The following is a 24,819-nucleotide window of genomic DNA, read 5'->3' as shown; positions in this document are numbered from 1 at the left end:
AGAAAAAAGATGCTCAAAATGAGCAAAAACGGCATTTTCAAAAAATGTTCTTGTTCTTGTTCTTCTTGTTCTTCTTCTTCTTCTTCTTGTTGTTGTTGTTGTTGTTGTTGTTACCTTTTTTGTAAACAACGTAGCGCCTAAACGCGTGAACCGATTTTCATGAATGAGATGTCATTCGATTCGGAATTTTATGTAGATGTGCCTTTTGGGGGTCGCGACGCTGTACATGGAATGGGAGAGGAGTTAGCCCCTTTTATGTAAGGCCCCCTCCAAAATTATTATCATTAATTACTCTGTAAATCTTAGCCCGATTTTGATAAAATTTGGTAGGATGACAGGGTTAGGGCTCCCCTACGTAACATTAAAGCGACAATCTGCTCTTACACTTGTTAAGGGGAAGTATAGCAATCGTTTCAAATTATCGAAACGTAAACCGATTTTCATGAATAAAGTGTCATTCGAATCGAAATTTTGTACAGATTTGCACTTTAAAAGTCTCGACGCTGTGCCTCATAAGGAGGGGAGTTTGCCCCACCCAAGTAAGGCCCTTTCTAAAACTATTATTACCAATATTTCTATAACGGTTAGTCCGATTTTGATAAAATTTAGTAAGAAGAAGTGGTTAAAGCTCCTCTACGTGGCTGTGAAGTGCCATCATGCTCTTACACCTACTAAGAGGAAGTATTGCAATCGTTAAAATTTTCAATGAGTGAACCGATTTTCATCAATGAATTGTAGTTCGATTCAAAATCTTTGCCTCTTTGCCTTTTAGGGAGAAGTACTGTAATCGCAGTTTATTTTTCTTACTCCTCTTAAAGGGAAGTACTGAAATCGCAGTTTAATTTTGCTATTTACGTACAAATTACCTTCCTATTTTATTCAAAACGCTTTCTCAAAAAAATTGTTATTGAGGATGGTTTGGGGACCGCAACTATAATCATTCTTTAAAAAGATCTGTCCAGTGGTAGTAACTCCGACTTAACACCTTTTCAGGTTATAATGATAAAATTAAATTTATTCCCAATTTTAATAAAATCTGAAAAGCAGATATGTAACTTTGCAAAACATACAAAAAAGAAAATCTATCCAAAAGGTACAAAAATCTCTTTAACAAAAACTTACAGTTTAAAATGTTAATTAAGTATAAGGGTTGATTAAACGCCAAAAGGTACACAAATCAGCTAGTACCCAACATTTCATTGATATTATTTTAAGTAATTTTACTACATACAAATTATAAGGGTGAATTTAAACATAAATTAACATAAGTATAGTTTATTCACTTAATTCATAAGGCATAACACACATAAAACATAACATACATAAAGAGCGACAAAACTAAAGTGAAGAATGTCACTTACTACCTGCAACCACCTAACGGTCATCCCTCTACTGGGTAGCCACTCAAATACCAAACATTTAAATTTACCTACAAGTTCAACCTTCGCTCTTGACTGTATAGGTCCAGCATGCATCAAACCATCCATTGGTCCAGATGAATGGCCCACCTCTGCTTACAGACTCTTCCATTTCGCCATATATTCTATTCGCCAACACTATCCATTAAACATTTAGTAAAGATGATCTGCAGAAAAGTCTGTCGGCGAATTATCATTGCCAATGGTGAACCTTGATCTTAAGAAACATCAGAATTCAATGTTTCATCACTGACGGTCATTCTTCTTACATGCATTTATACTGTCTTAAAATAATCCCTAGTTGAGCCCAAACAGAACTAGCGCGTTTCTGAAAGAGCTACTTTAAAAAAACTGCAAAACACTTGTTAAAAAAAGTTTATTTTTTTAAATTTTAGCCCTCTTTTCTATTATTTATTTCTTTATTTTAAGCAACTTCCATAATCTTTGGGTCTTCTCCCAAACTAGAAAACCAAAACACAAAAACAATCGAATAATTCATCGATCTACCTCACCAAAAACTACGTCCAAAGAACCTGGAAAACCAGTTGTTAATTATTTTTCTTTTTTTGAAGATGATTGGATTACATCCATGTTTCTTTATCAGAGATTTAGACAAGTAGATAGCCATCCTCAGTCCACCTTAATATTTACCGTTGTAGTGCTGCTTCTTTTAAAAGAAACGAGATAGAGGTTTCAAAGGCAAGCGAGTAGCTTTTAAAGAGCACTGAAGAACTCTCCCACAGCTTCTAGTCAAGAATGTACTGTTCTGAGGTAAGAAATTGCTTAAAGAAAGGTTTCCTGATCTGAGTAATTATGCCCGCGGAATTACGGGACTAAAAGCGCAGGAGTTTCAGAATTAAGTAGGAATAGACTGAAACGCAGCAAATCTATACAGAAAAATGAATTTTTACTTTATTATTAATAAAGAAGCCTTGCTAAGATATTCTTAGGGAGATTTAAAGATTTAGCGAAAGATGTAAGGGAAAGATACCGCATTCTTGTTTATCTTCAGAACTTGTGTTGAACCAGAGTTCAGAGAAATATAACACTAGGCGGCACGTCCTAGCAAGAACAGCTTGAAGTGATGGACCAATGTTTTCACTAAGTATAGGTCATTTTGAGATAATGAAAGCCAAAATAAACAATCATCTTGATACACATTCCCAGAGTATATCTTTAAAATTTTTTAAAAGAAAGTTACTAACCTACAATGGCGACCACGTCGGCTAGAAAATGATTAGGCCCCATTGTTTTCATTGTAGCCAAATGGGTGAATCCAGGCGATCTTATACGGCATCTATACGGTCGGGACGATCCGTCTGAAACTAGATAGACTCCCAGTTCACCTGTTGGAAAAAATTAATTAAATTACCGAAAAACCATATCCATTCCCGAACCCTTCCACATAAAAAACATAACCCCTATAGCCCTTTTTTATTTATATAATATGTACTTGTCTTTTTCTTTTGTTTAACCAGCAGTCGTAATATGAAACGAAATTTGAATTTCAGAACTATTTTCACGATGAAATCACCGAGTTAACAATTTAAAATTATATTTAATTAATAATGTAACTTAAAGATTCTACTAATAGTTAGGAACCTGGGTTTGTCATTGTTAACAACATGTTTTACAGCCCCAACTTAGCAAGGTTGCTTTTATTTATTGTTTAGAATGTTTTTGTTTTTTTTGTATTCTCACTTTTAAATAAGTGTATTTTGCTGACATTATAATATTAAGCACAATACTTAATATAATAATAATTTATTACCAAGAATAAGTAATTGCCTATTTTTTCAGGTGGGCTTTACGTCCAACTACCAATTAGATGTCGCGGACGGAGGCGACTAGCAAACATACTTTACTGTAAATTTCTCATACGTAATAACCATTAAATAAAACCCTAGGCCTAAGACCGGGAATCGAACCCAGCACCACAATACATCTTAGCTTTACAGGTCTTATTACCAAGAATATTTTTACCTTTAAATCCAGCAACACTTTCCAACAACAGATTGTAGATTGTATTAGTCGGGCGGTTCCACCAGAAAGGGGAAGGAACGCAGACAATCCAAAATGCCCATTGTTCCCCGCCCACTTCTCATCTCATAAGAGATACCGGGGTTTAAAAACAAATCCGGCTTCTTAAGTGCAAGATCGGTTTAAATTATTTTGGTCTGTTTTTAAGCATATGGAGAGGACAGTTAAAGAAGAGCCTAGAAGTTAATGGGGCCTAACTTATAGGAGTGTGGATGTGAAATTATTAAAGTCTCAATCTACCCAAACTAGTATTTAAGTTTAATAATTCTTCCCTTTCTAAGTTTTCACGTTTAAAGTTTTGTGCTTAAAAGTTTATTCAAGACATGTATTAAATCACAAAATTACGTATTACATTTGTGCTCACCTTTAGGAGTCTCTACGGCCGTATATGTAGCACCAGGTGGCACCTCGAATCCTTGCGAGAACAGCTTGAAGTGATGGATCAGCGCTTCCATGGATGTCTGGATATTAAAATTAAAGGAAAAAAATAAATCCTAAAATGACTATCCGGATATTCCTACCGTTTTTTGTTTTCTAGGTTTTATTAATCAAAAAACTAACCTTCATTTCTGCTCTTTTTGGCGGGGAAATTTTCATATCATCTGTTTTAATTTCCCCTTCTGGCATCTGATTTATACATTGTTCCATTATTTTCAAAGATTCTCGCATTTCTAGCATTCGGCACAGGTATCTAAAAAAAAAAAAAAGCACAAATAATTTGTAATGAATATTTATTATCTAATTCGTTAACCTCAATTATTGTTAAAATTATGTTATACACGTCAAGGTATAAAATGAATGAAAATGATGAATGAATTTTTTTTCCAATTAAAAAGCTGCAAAGGCCTGCAGCTACTTATTGTAGCCTCACTACAGAACTGTTGAGATGATCTAGGTTCCTATTTATCAATGGCCCCACTGTTCCAACCAAACATATCGATATTCGATTTAAGTTAAATCAATTACCTGTCATAGCAGTCGCCGTGTGTTCCGATTGGCACATCAAAGTCCACGAAAGGATACGCATCGTAAGGTTGTACCTTTCTCATGTCCCACTTGATACCAGAACCTCTCAAAATTGGTCCACTATAACATGTTTAAAAATATATAAATAAACAAATTCATTAGAATTGGAAAACCGGATAAATTAAATCGTTTAACTGATTGCGAAGTTATCTGTACTATAATAAAGAAGCTTCTGAAGATGGGCCCCCTAAAGATATTCGAAACAAAAAGCAACAAAAATATTATTGGGTAATACTAACACATCTTTCTCTTACATTTACACAAGTTTTGGAACAATGTTTGCAAAAAAAAAAAAAAAGTAATTTTTAGCAGATCATTTAATCCTTACTTCCGTTAGAATTTTTTTTTTTGTGATAGCTTTAAAGACAATAAGTGAAGAGTTCTACGTTCGTACTCAGCGAGCTGCGAACCTGTGACAGTGGTAACGTGAGCTGGTTATCTAAGCTCACTAGACTACACCACTTACTTAAAGACAATAAAACAGCAAACTATTGCAATCTATTTACATCTAATGGAGTTGCGAAAAGAGATAATGAAGGATTAAAGAAATGCCCTAATCCTAGGGCTAAAATTGCAATAAAATGACATTCTTTTCATGTGACTAGTATTCATCCATTTTGCCTACTTACCTACAAGCAAAATTAAGAGCATCTTCAGCGGAAATAACGCCAACGCCGATTGTTCTTTCCTTCCAGATACGATTATCCGTTACTACATCTTCTATTTCGTCCAGTCTGTCTCTATATTTTCTAATAAAATCATAAAGATCATGGAGGAATCCTATGGGTAAGTCCTGAAAAGATATGGAGCTTGAAATGGTATTGGATTTTCAAGTAAGGAAACCTTCATATTTCCTGTAAACCATTTTTTCCTCTACCCCTCAAATTAGATCGAACATTCATAGGACATCTTTTATTGCAATAATTATAATTTAACAAATAAACAGCTAATTTAGAAGTTGGACGTTCAGCCCTGCCAAAAAAAAAAAAAAAAAAATAGGCATTTCTTTACTTTAAAAGTATAAGAGGCAGTGAACATTCTTAAGTTTTTTTGGTAAATCCTTGGTGCCCGTTTCAAATTATTTCAAAAATTATATCTTATTTTGAGGCTAAAAAAAAAAATGGTTTTTAGAACACAGACTCAGAGTATGATGTGGGTCACTGAGATCAAAAATGAAAACAAAAAAAATCTCAGAAAGCTGACTATGTTTTTGGGAAAGCCCAAAATGGGACCTGCCGGTTACAAAGAGATATTTTTACTGTTCATTATTTTTGGTGACTGATTTATAGTTTCAATAGGATGAAAAATTATTGCCAGTTTTAGTCATGATAAACTTTATTATGCCGAGTTTTTGACTTGTGGACTAGGGCAGGGGTCGGTAACCTATTTCAAATAGAGAGCCATTTTTCCTTAAATAATTTTAATAAATCTTACCAAGAGCCGCAAGGATGGTAGTGTAAACACACTCTGTAGATCATTTGTATTCACAAATTATTATTTTATGATATTCAATAATATTTAAATGTTTTATACATTTATTTTCACATATTGCGAAGTAAATAAATAATACCTAAACCTGTGTTTGAATGAAAGTATTGTATAATTACGTACTGTATTTTAATATAATTCTATTCAATTTCAAACCTATCACATTTAAAATTCTTTTTGAAAGAATATCTTTACTTTAATAAATGAAATTTTCATTTGTTTCAATAAAATTAAAATATACAATATATTTTGGACAGGCTGAAGAGCCACAAAATTTGGATAAAAGAGCCGCATGCGGCTCGCGAGCTGCGAGCTGGATTAGGGAAACATATTTACAGTGCGTTAACAATAATTTTATTACAATGAATATGTATAATGTGACGAAATTCATATTGATTTATATTTATATATTGTGATGGAAAAATATTTACGTAATTTACAATGTACTATTCTATTTTAAATCATAGGGTTGGAGTGTCTTCTGTCTTGTCTGTTCATGGACTGAGTATGATCGGTCTGTGAGTGATATGTGTTTGGTTTTGAGGAAGACAGTGTTGGCGTAAGTACATTGTAAATTAGGTAAATATTTTTTCATCACAATATATAAATATAAATCAATATAAATTTCGTCATATTATACATATTCATTGTAATATATTTATTGTTAACACACTGTAAATATGTTCCACAGTCCTGAAGATGACCTAGTCCCTAGTTCGAAAGCTCGGCATAATAAAGTTTATCATGACTGAAACTGGCAGTTATTTTTTCATCCTATTGAGATATTTTTATATCAACTCTCATATTATCTTAACCTGAACAACCAATTACAATATTTTTTTACTTCTTCAAGATTTTCTTTAAAAAAAAATGGCTTTTCAAAGATTTTCCTCAAATTACGCATACTAATTGAACACATGTAGATTTAAAACTTTTATTTGTAACATTTTTCCAAGAAAATTCTATTATGGGCCATAATGGGACAGGGCTGTGAGTAGAACTTTTCATAAGTACCTCTTAGGGTACTTTAGAGTAGTATAAAGTACCTTTTTATTCTAATGAACGTCCTTATTAAAACATTGATAGTATTAAGTAGAATTAAATGAGATGCTTCAATGCCAAGTTTGGAGAATCTTGTTTAAAAAGGAAGACCACTTCACAGTATGGATATTTCAATGATTGTAATTTTCTCGCCAAAAAATTTCCAGTATACATTACATGGTCGCCTAGCTATATAGATTGTACGAGGGTCGTTTGAAAAGTCTGTGCAAAGTCAGAGAGATAGCACCACTGGCGCGTATCGAGGTTATGTTTAGTTAGTAGCATCTCTTGGAAGAACACACACCAAGTTTCAGCCAGATCGGTCTATTTCATTGTGTTTGGCATTCGTTTGAATCGAGGAAGTCGAGTGATTTTCAAAAAATGGACGGAAAAGAATTTCGTGTGTTGATTAAACACTACTTTATGAAAGGCAAAACGCCTCAGGAGACTAAAGAGAAGCTTGATAAACATTATGGTGACTCTGCACCTTCGATTAGAACAGTTTATAAGTGGTTTCAAAATTTTCGGATTGGCCATATGGGCACAAGTGACGCTGAACGTTCTGGACGCCCTGTTGAGGTTACTACTCCAGAAATCATTGATAAAATCCATGATATGGTGATGGATGACAGAACAGTGAAGGTGCGTGAGATTGCTAGTGCTGTGGGCATCTCGAATGAACGGGTACATAATAATTTGCATCAACATTTGGACATGACAAAGCTATCCGCAAGATGGGTGCCGCGATTGCTCACGCTTGACCAAAAACGAAATCGTGTGGAGTGTTGCAAGGACGGTTTGCAGCTGTTCCAGAAGAATCCGCAGGACTTTAAGCGTCGTTTCGTCACTGTGGATGAAACATGGATACATCACTACACTCCTGAGACCAAAGAACAATCTAAACAATGGGTTACCAAGGGGGAATCTGCGCCAAAAAAGGCGAAGACCGTTCCTTCGGCCGGAAAGATTATGGCGACTGTCTTTTGGGATTCGCAAGGAATAATCCTCATCGACTATCTGGAAAAGGGTAAAACTATTACAGGTGCATATTATTTATCGTTATTGGACCGTTTGAAAACCGAGCTGCAAGAAAAACGCCCACGATTGGCCCACAAAAAAAGTCCTTTTCCATCACGACAACGCACCAGCTCACACCTCAGCAGTTGTGGTCGCAAAATTAATGGAAATAGGGTTCCAACTCGTTTCACATCCCCCCTTATTCTCCAGACTTGGCTCCCTCGGACTACTATTTGTTCCCCAATATGAAGAAATGGCTGGCGGGAAAGAGATTTTATTCAAACGAGGAGGTGATTGCAGAAACGAATGGCTATTTTTCAGACTTGGACAAATCCTATTATTCGGAAGGGATCAACAAACTAGAGCAGCGTTGGACCAAGTGTATAAGCCTAAAAGGAGACTATGTTGAAAAATAAAAAAGGTTTACCCCAAAAAATTAAGTAGTTTTTATTTTTGCACGGACTTTTCAAACGACCCTCGTAATAATGGGAATGTCCCTCGGAACAGCTTCTGGACCACGTTAGACAAAGATCGCAGTGACAAACGCCTATTCAAGAACCGCCCCACCCCCCAAAAAAACCTCCCCAATCTTAGTTAGCAAGCAACCCGGACTAGAAACCTAACTCTAAAGCCAAGACAACAGGACAAGTCCTGCAACCTCTTCGTTAAAACATCAGGGTATCTTTGGTCGTGCAGTTTCTTCCTTCCAAAGGATTTCAGTAATAAGTTAAAGTATTATTAGTTATGTAATGAAACAGAAACGTCGTTAGAGAAGTGCTTGTATACATATAAATAAAGTATACTATATAAAGTAAAATGTATGGACATTTCGTAGGCTTCACTGTTTGCGATCGGTTAAAGAGCCAAAAAAGTACTGGGTTCGATTCCCGGTCTTTAAGCCTTGCATTTTATTTAATGGTTAATAAAAGAAATTTACAGTAAAGAATATTTGTTAGTCGCCTGAAATAGGCATTACTTCATTTTACTTTTTTTCGCAAGAAGTAATTAGAATCTTTGATAAAAAAAATTGTACAACCTCCTAATCCAAATTGGAAAAGCTAGAGATGTTAGGCGTTACAAGAAAGTGCTTTTTCCTGGATTTCTGTAAGTATTTTTAAACCAATTCGTTTTCTATTCAAAGCGTGATAAATTTTGAAATGGACTACACTTACCTGAGCTACTCCTCCGGGTCTCACGTAAGCAGTATGCATTCTTGCTCCGCAGGCTCTCTCAAAGAATTCATACATTTTCTCTCGTTCTTCAAAAAACCAAAACAATGGTGTAATGGCGCCTACGTCTAGAATGTGAGCGCCCACGCCTAACGTGTGATTTGTGAGACGTGTCAATTCACACAGCATCGCTGTTACAGAAGAAACAAATATAAGAAAGTCCACTTATTTCTGGAATTTTCATTATATATTCATTTTGGTTAAATTTTCATAATATACTGCTTAAGATTTTCTTTCAATTACATACATTACACATACATAGATCTGTAACTATTTTTGTAAATATTTTTCTATGAAAATTCTTTGTACGGCAATTCCGGGAAAAGGTTAGAAGTTAATATTCCCTCTAAAGTGTTATTTCACGTGACGATCGGTTATACAAACTAAATAATATTAGTAGATTATACTCCAGGCGAGGTGGTCCGAAAGGCTTGGCCATCGCCTCCCAAAAGGGTGCTAATAAGAGCATATCCTCCAGAACTGTCTGATTATTTAGACTAAGATTGTCTGGTGAGGAGCCAGGGAGGTCAAAGTTAAGGCTATGTTTTTTACCATCTTCAAAGAAACGAACTTTATGCATTTTACAAAAACCCTTTTCGACTGCCTTATGCCTGAAGGCTCTACCGAACAGTCACGATCATAACTTACGTTCAATCTTCAGTGACTATTCTTACGATATATTTTTCAATGTCAAGAGAGTACGGGTCCCTCAAATCTTAGTCCGGGTCAAACATTGTACCACCCTTTAACTTCGGAAAAAAGGCATGAAACGATAACCCAATTCCACTCAGAAAAAGAGAGGAATCTAAATTTTCTACTAATGTTTTTAGAATTTATATAAAATTCTTAAGACTTACTTCTAATGTACTTCGCTCTGATTGGTACCTCTATATTCATCAATTTTTCAACAGCTATGCAGAATACTAGTTCACTGCAAACACAGGATATGTAATCAAGTCGATCGAAATATGGCATAGATTGCAAGTAAGTTTTGTATTCGATCAATTTCTCCGTGCCACGATGGAGCAGTCCTACATGTGGATCTGCTCGAACGACATACTAGAACAAGATTGCCGGATATTAAGCTAATGGAGTATGGTAATATAATATCTGAATTAAGAACGTGTGAACAATAATACTAATTATTGTTATACAATGATTCCTGTGACATAATCGTCATTATTCCTACGTCCACACTTATTGATGGAAAACCAATTGTCTGAAGACAGTAAGTGAGCTAAAATATTATTATGTAAGCCACTGGAGAAAGAGCAAATCGTGTATGTTGAAACTCCAGCTAAAGCTATAGTCTGCACAAACTTACCTCGCCATCTAGTTCCAATATTAATCTTAGGACACCATGAGCTGCTGGATGTTGAGGCCCGAAATTGATTGTCATAGTGCGAAAACATTTTTCTTTAGCTGGACAGGCAGATTCCGGATTCCAGTGCCTAACCCACCACTTGGATGTTACCTCATCCGGATACATAACCGGGCCACTTTGTTCTGCGAAATGTTCTATATCTGGGTACCATATTTTCTTGCCACTGTAAAAAAAAAAAAAAAAAACTACACTAATAATTGGATTTTGTATTCATGTGCCCAATTTAGCTAGAAAAATATTGTTAGGATAGATAAGCATTATAAAGTTATTTTTTAGGTTACTACATAAATAGCCTATATAAATTAATTTCTATTCAGAGTGGTACGGAAATAAAATACTTCTTTTTTTTTACCGATATTTCGGCAAACTGATTGCCTTTACCAAAACCTGTCAATGTGTGAGTTACTCCATCAGACTACCACTTATTTCGATCCCTACTTCTTTACTTCTTTTTAAGTATAAAACTTTTATATTATACTTTAAAGTATCAATTGGCAAGTCTTATACTTTCCATATTCATTAAAGTAAAACAGCCAACCACAAAAATACTAGTTATACTTCAGGAAAAAAAGTATCTCAGCATTAACTTTTCAAACATTTATCTCCAAGTTTGCATTAAGTTTAGCAGTCAATTTCCAGAAAATATTTTTTTTCTATAATAACCGAAAAATTCACTGAGTAAAAAGGAAATAACTACCTTACGAACTTACTCTCATTCGAACTACTATATCTCGTTTGATTGAATGTTTTATTAAGTATTCGCCAGCTTAAAACCTTTCTACCAATTATCCCTTGAACATTATGTAATGCTGCGTACATTTTACTAATTTCATTTACCAGCTGAGAAAATTCTTAATTAAAGAAAAAAATAAATCTTCATTTTCACTCTTTAAAAAATCTGATGTAAAAACAGGTGTGTGAGAGTTTCATTTACTTAACCATTACTAACTACAATTATATCCTAAAATTCTTAATTAAAACATAAGTTTCATTAATACTGACATGTTATCAAAGTATTTGTTATAAATACACTGTGAATACATCGTATTAAGTCGTGATTTTTAAATGATAATAGAATATAGTAACAACAGAAAGATAACCCAGAAAAACCTATACGCACAAACTAGAAGCATCAGTCATCTAGCGGCATAAAGTAGAAATAGAATTATAATTTCACAATTATTTTTATAGAATCATTGATAAAACTCAAAAAACTATATTTCTTAATGTGCCTCATAATAAAGATAACGTTTCATCGAATCCCAATAATTTTCAAAATCTGAAACAAATTATATAGTTAAAAAGAAAATCAGAAAAGGAATAATGTACTGTCAAACAATTTGACATAAACAAAAAATTCTTCCTCCAACAATCAATAGCAAAGCAAAAGAGTGATACTATTAAACTAAATGAGATTATACTCTCGTAAATGGGCAGAAATTATTATAGATTTTTCTTTGTACCATAACTGGCCAGCTCCAGCTTTTTTTGGGCTTTTGGGCGACAGAGCCTCAGTGGACCCCTTTTGTGGAAGAAATCATGAGGCGTAAGTCAATTAAATCAAACATTTCGCAGTAAATAACACGATCAAAAAACTAAAACGGTCCCGGTCGCTATTCTGAAGATTAGCCGTCTTCTTTTATGGCAGTCAATCTTTTGAAGTTTCAAAATTAATGAAAATACAAGGGGAATCCTCGTCTAGTTTAACAAGGAGAATTAAGATTTCGGTTTCAGCGTGTTAATAATTAATCCAGAGTTGGAACGCAAACAAAGGGTTGCCTGGTGGAAGTTACGTCTGTTATTTTTACAAACTATTAATTTTGCAATTGCAGTTCCAAATTCGGGCCAAATTATTTTTTAATTTAATTTAATTACTCATTTCACCTTTTAATTTTACACTAGTGTCATTATATTACCACACTAAATGTCGTTATATTCTTTTAGTAAACCTTGAAATACTGCATTTCTCCTTTAAACGTTCTATTTCAAAGTCTCTAGTAGGTGGTGCAGACGAAGTCGACATAATCCGTAAATGTTAATGCAAAAATCAAACTAAATTGAGTGTATATTCTCTTACTTTCGTCTGAAAACATTGCATTTTTTCCTAAGTAATATGATTCTTAAGACAGGGCTGGAAAATGCCGTCAGAGCCGTCCTTATCTGGAAATTATAGTGTACAAACACTAAAAGTGAGAATATGCTGTTAACTTGATCAGAAATTCAGCATTTTTCCTTCTTACATTTTATTTCGAAGCTAGTTCTGTAGTGGATGGTACGGTACAGTCCGATTCGTTGATATCTTGAAATATGGGAACAAAGATCTCCTAAATGTGATATTATACTCATGGTTTAGTCAGAAATATGGGCATTTTTCAATAAGAAATAAGTGCTAGATGATACAGACAGGGTATTTATATTTATTCCGCAGCATACGATTCAAGAACTATCTTTAGAAATTTCAGATAATTGAAGTAAATAATGGTAGAACTAGGGCATTAAAATGGAAAAACAAAGATTAGTTTATTTTCTGTTTTTATTATATACAACTTATTAGTTCTTAATCGAACAGAACTTTCTCCGATTGATGAAGAATAAATATCAATTCATAACATGAAATAATTTCTGGATCAAAAATTATAAGGAAAGCAAATTATTACTTTCAAATTATGTTAAAAAATATATGTCTATATTTACAATAAACAAAAATTGCTTCAATTGTTCGGGTAAATCCAATTGCTCTAAACAATTCATAAATAATTAAACTATTTTACACTATTTGTCAGAAATGATAACCCTCTTATCGATCAATTTCGCCAAATACAACATCCAATGTTCCTGAAACATATTAAAACAATAATTAGTTGATTTTTTTTTTTAATTTCCCGGAAGACGACAAAAAACATTAATAAAAGCAGTAGAAGTGTTCAATATGTGTACTTAGTTCTAAGAAAATCGATTCAGAAGCGTAGCATCTATGTTTCTAAACTTTTTTAACTAGAAAAGTTTGATGAACGAAGGGAATTGAAAAAAGGGGGAAAAAAAGAGAGGAAAACCGCCTGGTTCGCAATATTTTTTCCCCCCGAACTGGAGTAAGTTACAATTATGTCTTACCAATGATGGCAACAATATCAGCTAGCAGCAGTCCTTTGCCTAGTTTTTCTAGAGCTGCTAAATGGGCAAAACCAGGTGCTTTAATCTTGCATCTATAAGGCCGTGAACCTCCATCTGATACTAAATACACACCGAATTCACCTAGATACAAAAATATTAATGATAAAAATGTTGAATCATTTAAAAACAAAGCATCAAATAAATAGATGCAATACCTTTTGGTGCTTCTACAGCTGTATAAGTTGCTCCGGCCGGTACTTGATATCCTTGGGTGAATAATTTGAAATGATGAATTAAGGCTTCCATGGATGTCTGCAATGATAATGGAAAATACTGTTTTTATTTGGAAAGATTGTAAGGAAAACAATATTACAAAAAAACTACCATTTTTTTTGGTGGAAAATGGGTAAATTTCTTAAACTGTGTAGTTTATTTAAAAACACCAATAAGTGTTTAGTTGAGCAATGAGTGTGCAAAGAATGGCTGAGGGAAGGGATTAGCTATGAGGTTAGCATACTGGACTCCCACGCGGAGGTCCCGGGTTCGAATCCAGCAGCTGACCCTTAGATTTTCTCTTCCTAGGAGCTTCTTACAGCTCGCTGTCCGGTGATGGACAGTGTTGTCTGTAACGAGAGAACACTGTCCGGAGGCCCGCAGTGCACTGGAAAAAGCTCCGGGCGCTAATGACCTCAGCTGTTGATGCGCCAAAAAAAAAAAAAAAAAAAAAAAAAAAAAAAAAAAAAAAAAAAAAAAAAAAAAAAAAAAAAAAAAAAAGGATGGCTGAAAATGGCCTACCTACGCTCTAAATTTGTGGCCTTTATGCCTCAATAAGGTTGAACAAATATATATATATATTTTTTTTGCAATTACAAACTTTGAACAATTTCCTAACGAACTGAAAATATTGAATTCTATTTCTTTCGTTTCCACCCCTGAACATCTAATTTGATTGGCCACCAACCCATAAATGGTATTTGTTTATGAAAAGCCAGAAATAGTCATCTTACACCATTTAAATTACATTTGAATTTGCTGAAAATTTCCAGAAAAACCTTGTTTAAAAGTGGCAAGATAAATTAATAAAGTAAGAATCTCGAGATGACACGCTCACGACTTACTGTTACCGCATTGTACATAATTAAATTTTCTTTAAACACACAATTTGAACCAAAAGTGTAAAATTCTTATGCGCAATAATTGTACAAAAACTTTGAAGCAAATCTTAGGAGTTTTCCAGGTAATTTTTCTTCTTCTTATATATTACTCAATAGATAAAAGTTCTTGCAGATTTTTACGAGAGATTACCTACCTTCATTTCCGCTCTTGAAGGAGTCGATATCTTCATATCGTCCGTTTTAATTTCACCTTCTGGCATTTGATTTAGACATTGCTCTATAATTTTCATTGATTGTCGCATCTCTTCCACTCGACAAAGATATCTAAAAGAAAGAAATAAAAGATTAAAAAATAAAAATTCATATAACTTAAGAAAGTGAAAATTGAAAAAAATTCAAAACGATTTCCCAGTCAACATTCAAGAGACATCAAAATGCTCAGAAAAAGTGAAACTTCTGAGGTGAACACTCCACTACTCTTTCTCTAATTCCGATTATTATAATTTTAATAATATATTTCCTAATCTATTATTATTTTTAAACTTTACACATGTCTCATATTTCCTAAATATCCTTCCCTAAACATAGTGATGAGCTTAAGAACGTAGAAGCGACAGCTTTTTCGCAAAAATGGAAGGGACTAGCCCTCTTCTTCTAAATAACTGGTTCAACCTTTCTTAAACTACTAGAAGATAAGTAACAATTCCCTTTACTAAAAGGAGCTCTAATATTTTTCTCGAAAGTATTGAAAGCAAAGTAAAAATAGCCGTAATAAGTAACTTCCTGCATACCTATCGTAACAATCTCCTTTGGTTCCAAGAGGAACATCAAATTCCACAAGATGGTAGGCATCATAAGGCTGCGCTTTTCTAAGGTCCCATTTTATTCCAGATCCTCTTAACATGACACCGCTAAACAATGTAAACAAAATAAAATAATGCTGAAAACGTTTTTCACAAAAATAATTAAAATCAACGTTAGTAATTCTAACCTAAATCCATAATTAAGAGCATCTTCTGCGCTGACGATTCCAACATCTATGGTTCTTTCTTTCCATATCCTGTTATTAGTAAGCATATCTTCAGTTTCGTCCAAGCGTTCAGGGAATTTGGTTATAAAATCATAAATATCTTCTAACAACCCTAACGGTATATCCTGTAAAAATGAACGTCATCAAGAAATTTTCGGACAGATAAATTAAAAATTAAGACTTCAACAGTACTGGAGGGTGATTGAAGGTTGCTGCTTTATAAAAGGAAGCAGGTAGGATGCCCATTACCTTATTTCCCTACAGTCAATAGCACGCCTTGATAAAGAGTTTCACCAATAAAAAGTTTAGTGTTCTACAAAGGCATTTGTTCATCGAGAATGCTTGAGGTTCCAGAGATATCCTTTGATACAGGCCAGTTAGATGCCAAACTAATCCGTTATAATATGGATGCATGTTTTTACTCTGCCTTGCCCACTCTAAAATAGGGTCATTCACATAGTTTACAGATAGCTATCCCCAAACTATTGTACGTAGTAAAAGATCTAACCAGGAGCCTAAGAGAGGTGCGTTTAATTCCAACATCTCACTATCAGGACTTGAATTTAATAATTGTAGAAAAAATATATATATTTACCAAAGCAACTCCACCAGGTCTTATATACGCAGCATGCATCCTAGCGCCGGAAACTCTTTCATAAAATTCCATCATTTTTTCACGTTCTTCAAACAGCCAGAAGAATGGCGTCATAGCCCCAATATCAAGAGCATGCGTTCCCACGGCCATTATGTGATTCAAAAGTCTGGTAATTTCAGCAAACAGTGCTAAAAAAGAAAATTAAACTATTTTCATTATTATTATTATAGACCTTAATTTCACGAATAAAATTGCATGTTAATTATTTTCAATAAATACTGACACAAAAATCCAATCAGGAATACAAATTATTACTTAAATAATTACTCAGTAGTTAGCTTCAATTTGATGTTAAGAAACATTTAAGTGCTCTCAGTAGGAAATTTTAAGAGTGGGTTTTCTTCATACATTTACAGTTTTTAACAAATATAAACTTATGTCAACTTTTATTACAATTAAATAAAAAAATGGGAAAGATAATACGTGATAAAAAATGTCCAAAGTCTTTTAAAAGTGACCATCGATTAATCGGAAACGAGAGCTGTCTGAGTTTGGTAATTATGCCTTAATTTTGGTGTTATGTGCGTAGTCCACGATAGCGTCAAGTTTGAGAATAACTAAACATTATTACAAGAAAAGCAGTTTCTTTATTGATACTTTAAATTATAAGCACAAAGCGTAAGGAAACTATACTTTCTACTCTCATAATTTTCCCCTTTTGAAAAAAAAAATGAATGTTTATAATGTAGCCAATAAATCTTGCGTTTTTCCGTGAAATATTTTACGGCTATGAATTATTAAGTATAATTACTCACTTCTAATATATTTTGCTCTTATTGGAACATCAATATTTAATAATTTTTCCACTGCGAGAGAGTAGCACTGCTCGTTGCACATCATTGAAACATAATCCAATCTGTCAAAATATGGCAAAGCTTGCGTATAAGTTTTGTACTCAATTAATTTCTCTGTTCCTCTATGTAGAAGTCCAATGTGCGGATCAGCTCGTACCACATACTGCACAAAAATTGTGAATTCAATAGATCAAAACACTCATTGAAACTCATTTCATTAGTTTTTATGAATGTTTAATATCTTAAAACTTACCTCTCCATCAAGTTCAAGAACCAGCCTAAGTACGCCATGGGCTGCAGGATGCTGTGGACCAAAGTTTAAAGACAAATTTCTCACAGCTTTCTCTGCTATTGGATACTCTGGATTCCATTGTTTCACCTTCCATTTGGATGTGATCTCATCAGGGTACATAACAGGGCCACCTTGTTGTTTGAAAAAATCTATATCTGGATACCATTTTGATGCATATCTATTCGAGCTAAAATAATAAATATTTTAGTGAAATAGGAGCTTAATTACATTATATAAACAAATTAAAGTGGTGCTACTTTACTACGTTAAGATGTTTAACACAGCATACTTATCTACCGTTAGATAACATATTTTGGGGCAAACACTGTGACTAAACAAAAGAATTCCGCATTTCGTGAATGATAATGCTGCTCCTGTTCATCAGCTCATCAAAATGCCGGCTTGAATAGGATGGGTAATAGAGGGAGACTTATTGTTGAGGGCAAGGAGCTTTTGATCTGGCTTTCGAAAATTAGCAGTTGCCACCTTGTTCAAATTCTCATTTAACTTGATTATATAACCCTCAATTAACAACAACTCACTTGAGAAGCTGCACCGCAAACTACTTCATCTGATACTGCCGTATTCCAAGTTGTATATTTATTCATACTTGGACTCTAAAAACCTTTAAAATATGAAACTGAAACGACTGCTTTATCAATTGCTGCGCGGGAATTGCCAAAAATTAAAATTAAATTACGCACCTAGCAGCTTGTACTTTGATAATAACCTTCAAACGACCCGATATTCATACTACACATTTCATTTTCTATACGATGACCTTAATTGTAGATCATTATTAAAATTTTTCGAAAGAATAAACAACAAATTCTATTCAATTACTGCGTGATCAAATCTATTTTTATTGAAACTCATGTTAACAAATCAGCTATAATTAGATTCCCTAATTTTCATAATACACAAAGAAAAATTCTTACCTTGCAATAAAAAGAGGACAGCAATTTTTTAAAAAACTTCGACTAACTGCTACTCCTAGGGAGCTTGTTTTTAATGCAGCATTTGCCAAAGCTGCTGCCATCTTTCCGTTGGAAATATTTTGCACCAAAATACAGCTGGTGTTACCTTACCTCAACCACTGCCATTGATGGCTACCTTCAGTAGTTTGTCCAAATTCTCTAATATTGTCGTTCTTATTATGTTGTACATTTGTTTTAGTTTATTTTTTATTGAAATCATTACAAAATGGAACAATAGAATTATTTAATATAAATTTGAAATTGTTATATTTGCCTAGTTGGTATTAACGCCTTCGAAATAACGATCTAGCACGTGACCCATATTAAAAGGTTCCACTCGTTTAAGACAAATCGACTGCTTTTTATAACGGGGATTGTGTCACAGTAGTGTCCTACAAGGAAGCGAGAAAGAAATAACAAAATTCACATCATGGCCCCGCAAGCTAAACCGGCATTACAGGTCAGAGATGATAATGAAGACACTTTACGTGCTGTATTTTTGGGACCGCCAGGATCTGGAAAAGGAACCCAAGTAAATTTAATTATTTCTTTAAAATTATTCCCTTAATGAATTTTACTCCTAACATTTAAATATAACACACGGTAACGTTCCTTATCAATATGTTTTCTATAGTAATATCTTCTTATTATAGGGTTTGAAAATATAATTGAAAGCTAAATCAATGTACTGAAGAGATTTAAATTATACATATATATATTTTTGTAGGCTCCTTTGCTGAAAAACCGCTTTTCGGTATGCCATCTAGCAACAGGTGATATGCTACGTGCTGAGGTTGCTACTGGATCTTCCCTTGGGCAAAGAATTAAAAAAGTAATGGATGCAGGTAAAATGAGTTGTAATTTTTTTATATTTGAATCATACTTCGTTGACTTAATACATTCTCAATTCCCTGTTTAAGGCATTTTTTTTTCCTTGTAATGTGTTGCGTTAGTTTATGTTATGTAATGATAACGATATTACAGTTGACCTTGAAACATCAGAATAATTCTTGTGTGCTTTAAATAGGTTTTTAAATTATAAAATTCAATTATTATTAAATTAGATATATTGGGCCATTCGAAAGCACATTTTTTAATTTATATATAACATTTTTTTAACTACAGGTCAGCTGGTTAGTGATGATCTTGTGTGTGATCTAATTGATAGCAATCTTGATAAGCCAGAATGTAAATACGGATTTCTTCTTGATGGATTTCCTAGGACAATTGTACAAGCACAAAAGGTTGGTTACTAGAATTATTTGTGCCAATTTGTGAGTTTATGGTAGTGGAAATAAGGTTAAAAGTAGTTGATGCTGCTTACAGGCAGAGACCATTAGCTATTAACTATCACTCTAGATTAATCGTCTTGGAGAATCATCATTGAACATATCACTGCTTGTTCATCCATCATCCTGTAAGCTCGTCAAAATTTAACCGTTTAAACCTGCCTTTAGTCTCCCTTAATGTGCAATGTGTATATTTAAACGAGTCTAGAAAATCATAATAAATTACACCCCAACTGACCTGATGATTTCAAATCCTCCTCACTCTTATTCTGCAGACATTTCAATTTTGGCCAGCCCCGAACCGATCTTACAAAGGTTTTCTCCATCCTATGCAAGTGTCCCAACCGTCGCAATTGAATTGAATAGTAGCTACAATATCTACAATACGGTTTACCAAAGAATTCTATAACTTCTCTTCGGTTCGTCATTCTACAGCCATCATGAGACTGTACAGGTTAAAAAGTTCTTGAAACCTTTCTTTCATACTCGCAAAACCTCTGATCTTCCTATCAAAGAAGCTTTGTTAGTTAAAATTTTCGTTTGTGACTTTTTTATTTATTATATTGCAGTTGGACAAATTGTTGGAGAAAAGGCGTACATATTTAGATGCTGCAGTAGAATTTAGTATTGATGACAATCTATTGGTTAGAAGAATAACTGGTCGATTGTTCCACCCAGCTAGTGGAAGATCTTACCATGAAGAATTTCATCCACCAAAAGTGCCAATGAAGGATGATGTAAGATTTATATGATGTTATCCACATCATTTCTCATATTTATTTAAAATTTGAATTTTATTATTATTATTATTATTATTATTATTATTATTATTATTTAATATTAATATAAATTATTTAGTTGACTGGTGAGCCATTAATCAAAAGGTCAGATGACAACGTAGATGCCCTTAAGAAACGTCTAGATAGCTACCATAAACAAACATCACCGCTTATTGATTATTATCGCAAACAAGGTATTAAAAAAAATTATTTTCAAGTTCATTTCTTTTTGTTTATCATCTTTAAGACCATCATCAGATTTTGTGAGATCCGAAACTAGAGTTAAAAACGGTGGGAATTAGTGCATCTGCTAAGGGAATTCAGATTGGGCACATTCTATACTTCTAATAGGAAATATTGTTTGAAGCTAAGATCTTTTATTCAAAATCTTCATCGAAACACATTGGTTATCCTAACGGTGATCTTTAAGTGAGAGGACTTCACCATCAAGAACTGGAACATGACGGAATCAGCAGAAGGATTTACCTGTAGATGGTCTGAGATGCTGTTGTCCAAAGAAGACCTTGGTTCTTATCAGGTGCATTCTGATGGCGAAGGAAAGATTTGAATTAAAAGAAAGTATTAGGGAAGGAATTAGCTTCTTCTTTTACTGTAATGACCTTGTGTGATATACTGGTGACTCTCAAGATAATCAACGTCCTTTCTTCTGCGAACTTGGTGGTTCTTCATAGTGAAATTTCTAACTTTTCTCTTCTTGTATATTCAAAGTTTTCTTAGAGAAATAGCTTAAAAACTATTACAGAGGCAAAGGTACGTCAAATCGTTCAGTTAATCGCTCGAAGAGTTGCGAGAACAAATATATAATTTATTCCTAGTAAATATTTCTACTTTCGATGTGTTTGCAACATTTTGTGGCTGGCTGCCCATTTTATTTTGTTCTAATAAACCATCTTGGATCACAAACGCTGTGTGCTTTTAAATTTTTTTTAAATTCTTCCAAAACGGTTTATTTAATTTTTTTTTTTTATTAATGAAAACATTTTTATAGAATTTTTTTTATAGTTTGGCTTTTTAATTTATAATGACGATTTACGAGGTTTGCTTGAAATTCCAAACCCAAGTTTACAAACAGACAACGTTTAGCCAAAATCACCCAAAATTAATATGATTTATCTGATTGTTTCTGTGAATGTGAAATATATACGGTTTGTACTAAACGCAAAATTTGATATCATGTAATTTATGGGATTCATTCCCAGCCTGATAGGCATATCTGCATACATAAAAGGATTTTTTCTATAATAAAGAATGAGGTGCATTGGCTAAATTGCTTACAATTCAAGTTGTATTGAAATTTCGACGCAATTAAAAAATAAAGAATTCTTTAAGAAACAAAGTACACGTTTAAAATTATCACTGGCGGTTTTTTTTATAAAATTTTGGAAGTATCTCATCTTGAAGTTAAAGTATAACCATATTCTGTCCAAGTTGTCCGCCTCTGTTTACGTAGGTTCAGTATAAATACGTTTGTAGTTTTAATCATTATGTCTTTTTTATTGTGGGTACTTCTAGCTCTCTGTATGTTTCTTCATTCAGTGATACTCCCAAAGGATATGCAGCACTTTGTTTTGGAAAACCTGTAGCCAGATTCATTACAGTCCCTTGCACATGAGTCAGTAATTGTCTGAGCGTAGATGATTACAAAAGGCTAGAGCAGTGAGATTTCAAAAGTCTCCTTAAGTTAATTAGAGAAAACAGGTATTTGAGGGTTCGAAAGCCTTTAACGAGTGGAGTCCAGGTCAGTCTCTAGTCGTGATAATGAATAACTAAATTTTTATTACAAAGTTGTAAATATTTAGTAATTAGTTCGCTACTTGGCCTTTTAAATCATAGCCGTATAGTAAAAGAGGCGAATTTCGCTTTTGAATAAGCTCGAATTTGTCCCGGTTTTTTAAATATTCTGACATCTTATTTCCATAGATAATAGTTCTAGCTTAATTTACCAGTGTTTATCTGCAGCTTGATGATCACTGGCTTGAAGGACTGATGATGGCCAATTTATTTTGATTGCTTTTATGCTAAATATTTTTAACATCCGCCTTTTGTGTGTGTTTTTACTAAATTTTTATTCCAGGCATACATTATAAGATTGATGCTTCCAAACCAGCCGATACAGTTTTTAATATGATAGAAAGCATATTTTTTAAATGTATCTCATACAAATCCTCAAAGGAACGTTTAAGAAATGTTTAAAAAATAAAACAAAAAATTAAATACGAATCAACACATTTCTCCCGTTCAAGAATTTTACAATTTATTAATTTTGCTGGTGAAATGCAAAGAAAAGGATTGTATTGCATAACAAATATATTTATACATATCGAAATAATTTAACGGGTGGATCGAAACTAAATTTAAAAAACAGAACAAAACAGGAAACTTGAACTACTTGAGCGGAAATGTTATGTAGAAAATAAAAATGTAGGATGGAATTAAAAAAGTTGAATAAACATAGTGATTTCCAGATTTCTCTTGTTCTTAGCACATTCACTCTCGTTCAGAAAATAAACTAAAGGAAAATCCGTTTTCAAAAAAAAAACAACAAATTTATACGCTTATACATATATGAAATCTATTTTTATAATTAATATTTAAGTTCATCATATCATCCCGAATTGAGAAACGAAAGTTCAAAAAATCGAATCAATCAACAAATAATTTTGTGGATGATATTCTTTCAAAAGTGATTTTTTTATAAAAATAAATAAATTATTTTTATAATTTCCAAAAATTCCTTAATAAATATCCTTCCTTTCTCGAAATCTTTGGCCCACAAAACATTTATCTTGTGCAATGTGTGTAAACTAATGTATTCTGGAATAAATTTATTAAATTAAGTTTTGTATTATTTATTTTTATGTTTTGTCACATTAGTAAGTCTCATGTCCAAAGCTAAGCGCAATGGATTTAGGAAATCATTGACGATGAAGCTATAATGCCAAAATTATCGTGAGTTACCTATACCGATTTCCATACAGTCATTGGTCCCGTTAGTCTAGAATCCTGTCTCTCGGATATGAGTTTGTCAAGAACAAAGTTGAGAAAAAAAGTCTGGATTAGTCATGATCTTGATACAATCTTCTTTTAGTATTGTATTCTTAAAAGAGGTCAGATCAAGTCTCTTCTTTATTTTTGAATAGAAAAGGTTGAATACGCAAAAAAATATAACTCATTGAATATTGTTGAACTTCCTTTCTTCATAGTTCTGGTGCAATATGCCAGGCATAAACCACATTTCAGGTAGAAATTGGCTGGTAAATACACCTCTGGGCAGAGCTAGTTAACAGGAGTGGGCAATATTTATGTACTAGAGGGCCATTTTTTTTTTAATTAATTCCGATCGTAGGCAGCATAAGAGCCTAGAATTTCTAACATAGATATTCAATTGTCAAAAAAATTAGATGATTAGTAACTACAAAAATCTAGAGTGAACACACACTACTTCCGTTTATTGCAATATTTACCATTTATTTTATACAATTTTCTTATATTATTGAATATTGTTCAACTTTCAACTTCATAATTATGGTGCAATAGGCCTGGCACAAATCACAAGGTAGAAAATGGCAGGCAGAAATGTATGGGTGCATAGACTACCGCTCAGGAGCTGATACAGACCATTAGTGGCTCCATTAGAAGCCTTAAGATTATATAATTTAAAATATAAACCATAATCAATACTTACCGTATGTTAGAAAATGATTGATTTTTTTTATATATAAACTTTCTCTTTATTCATGTATGAAATGTTTTCCTCTCTACAATTGAAAAAAGTTTTGAACAGATCCTCAAAACTATCTTAGGTAACAAATTTGCTATAGTATTTATAGAAGACAAAATATCCAGCTTCCCTTCCTTAGTTGTTGTGATGAATTTTTAATTTACTATAATCATACAAATTAACGCTTAGTTGTACAATTTGTGATCATGAATATTATAAGTATACGAAACGTCTAAATTTGGAAAGCACACTTAGTATTTTCTCTTCAATTTTTTTTTTATAAAGTTCAGGGTAACTGAATCTTAACTTAAGCTTTCCTCTGAAAACCCTTCCTCTCAAGACCCTTCCACATGAAACTAAGAAAAGCAATATCTACATTAAATTCTGAGTAG

General features: G+C 33.2%; 3 protein-coding genes across 4 annotated transcripts; 1 reads left to right on the top strand and 2 right to left on the bottom strand.

Annotated features, from left to right (window-relative positions):
* Nucleotides 1-1,778: 1,778 nt before the first annotated feature.
* Nucleotides 1,779-11,516, bottom strand: LOC141458025 (NADH dehydrogenase [ubiquinone] iron-sulfur protein 2, mitochondrial-like). Of its 2 annotated transcripts, none has more exons than XM_074135519.1 (10): nt 11,341-11,516; nt 10,584-10,806; nt 10,117-10,318; nt 9,203-9,390; nt 5,114-5,277; nt 4,425-4,544; nt 4,020-4,149; nt 3,823-3,919; nt 2,624-2,764; nt 1,779-1,951 (listed from the first exon to the last, which is right to left on the bottom strand). In XM_074135519.1, exons 1-10 carry the CDS (start codon nt 11,460-11,462, stop codon nt 1,914-1,916), a joined length of 1,425 nt encoding a protein of 474 aa, XP_073991620.1. In that variant the 5' UTR covers nt 11,463-11,516; the 3' UTR covers nt 1,779-1,913. The 2 variants fall into 2 exon arrangements, with proteins under 2 accessions (XP_073991620.1, XP_073991621.1); XM_074135520.1 differs by having other exon boundaries at nt 11,354-11,506.
* Nucleotides 11,517-13,138: 1,622 nt separating this feature from the next.
* LOC141458607 (NADH-ubiquinone oxidoreductase 49 kDa subunit-like) lies at nt 13,139-18,714 on the bottom strand. The gene is made up of 10 exons (XM_074136843.1): nt 18,579-18,714; nt 17,602-17,827; nt 17,310-17,511; nt 16,495-16,682; nt 15,861-16,024; nt 15,661-15,780; nt 15,064-15,193; nt 13,970-14,066; nt 13,755-13,895; nt 13,139-13,478 (listed from the first exon to the last, which is right to left on the bottom strand). The coding sequence occupies exons 1-10, from the start codon at nt 18,677-18,679 to the stop codon at nt 13,441-13,443; spliced, it is 1,407 nt and encodes a 468-aa protein (XP_073992944.1). The 5' UTR covers nt 18,680-18,714; the 3' UTR covers nt 13,139-13,440.
* Nucleotides 18,715-19,014: 300 nt separating this feature from the next.
* Nucleotides 19,015-23,543, top strand: Ak2 (Adenylate kinase 2). The gene is made up of 6 exons (XM_074136850.1): nt 19,015-19,149; nt 19,345-19,462; nt 19,743-19,861; nt 20,476-20,643; nt 20,765-20,879; nt 22,781-23,543. The coding sequence occupies exons 1-6, from the start codon at nt 19,048-19,050 to the stop codon at nt 22,897-22,899; spliced, it is 741 nt and encodes a 246-aa protein (XP_073992951.1). The 5' UTR covers nt 19,015-19,047; the 3' UTR covers nt 22,900-23,543.
* The last annotated feature ends 1,276 nt before the right edge of the window (nt 23,544-24,819 follow it).

Source organism: Rhodnius prolixus, unplaced genomic scaffold (assembly GCF_049639745.1).
Source record: "Rhodnius prolixus isolate KJV_2025 unplaced genomic scaffold, Rpr scaffold_5, whole genome shotgun sequence".
Taxonomy (NCBI): Eukaryota; Metazoa; Arthropoda; class Insecta; order Hemiptera; family Reduviidae; genus Rhodnius; species Rhodnius prolixus.
Note: the sequence above shows the minus strand (reverse complement) of the source record. Positions and strands in the feature narration are given on the sequence as shown.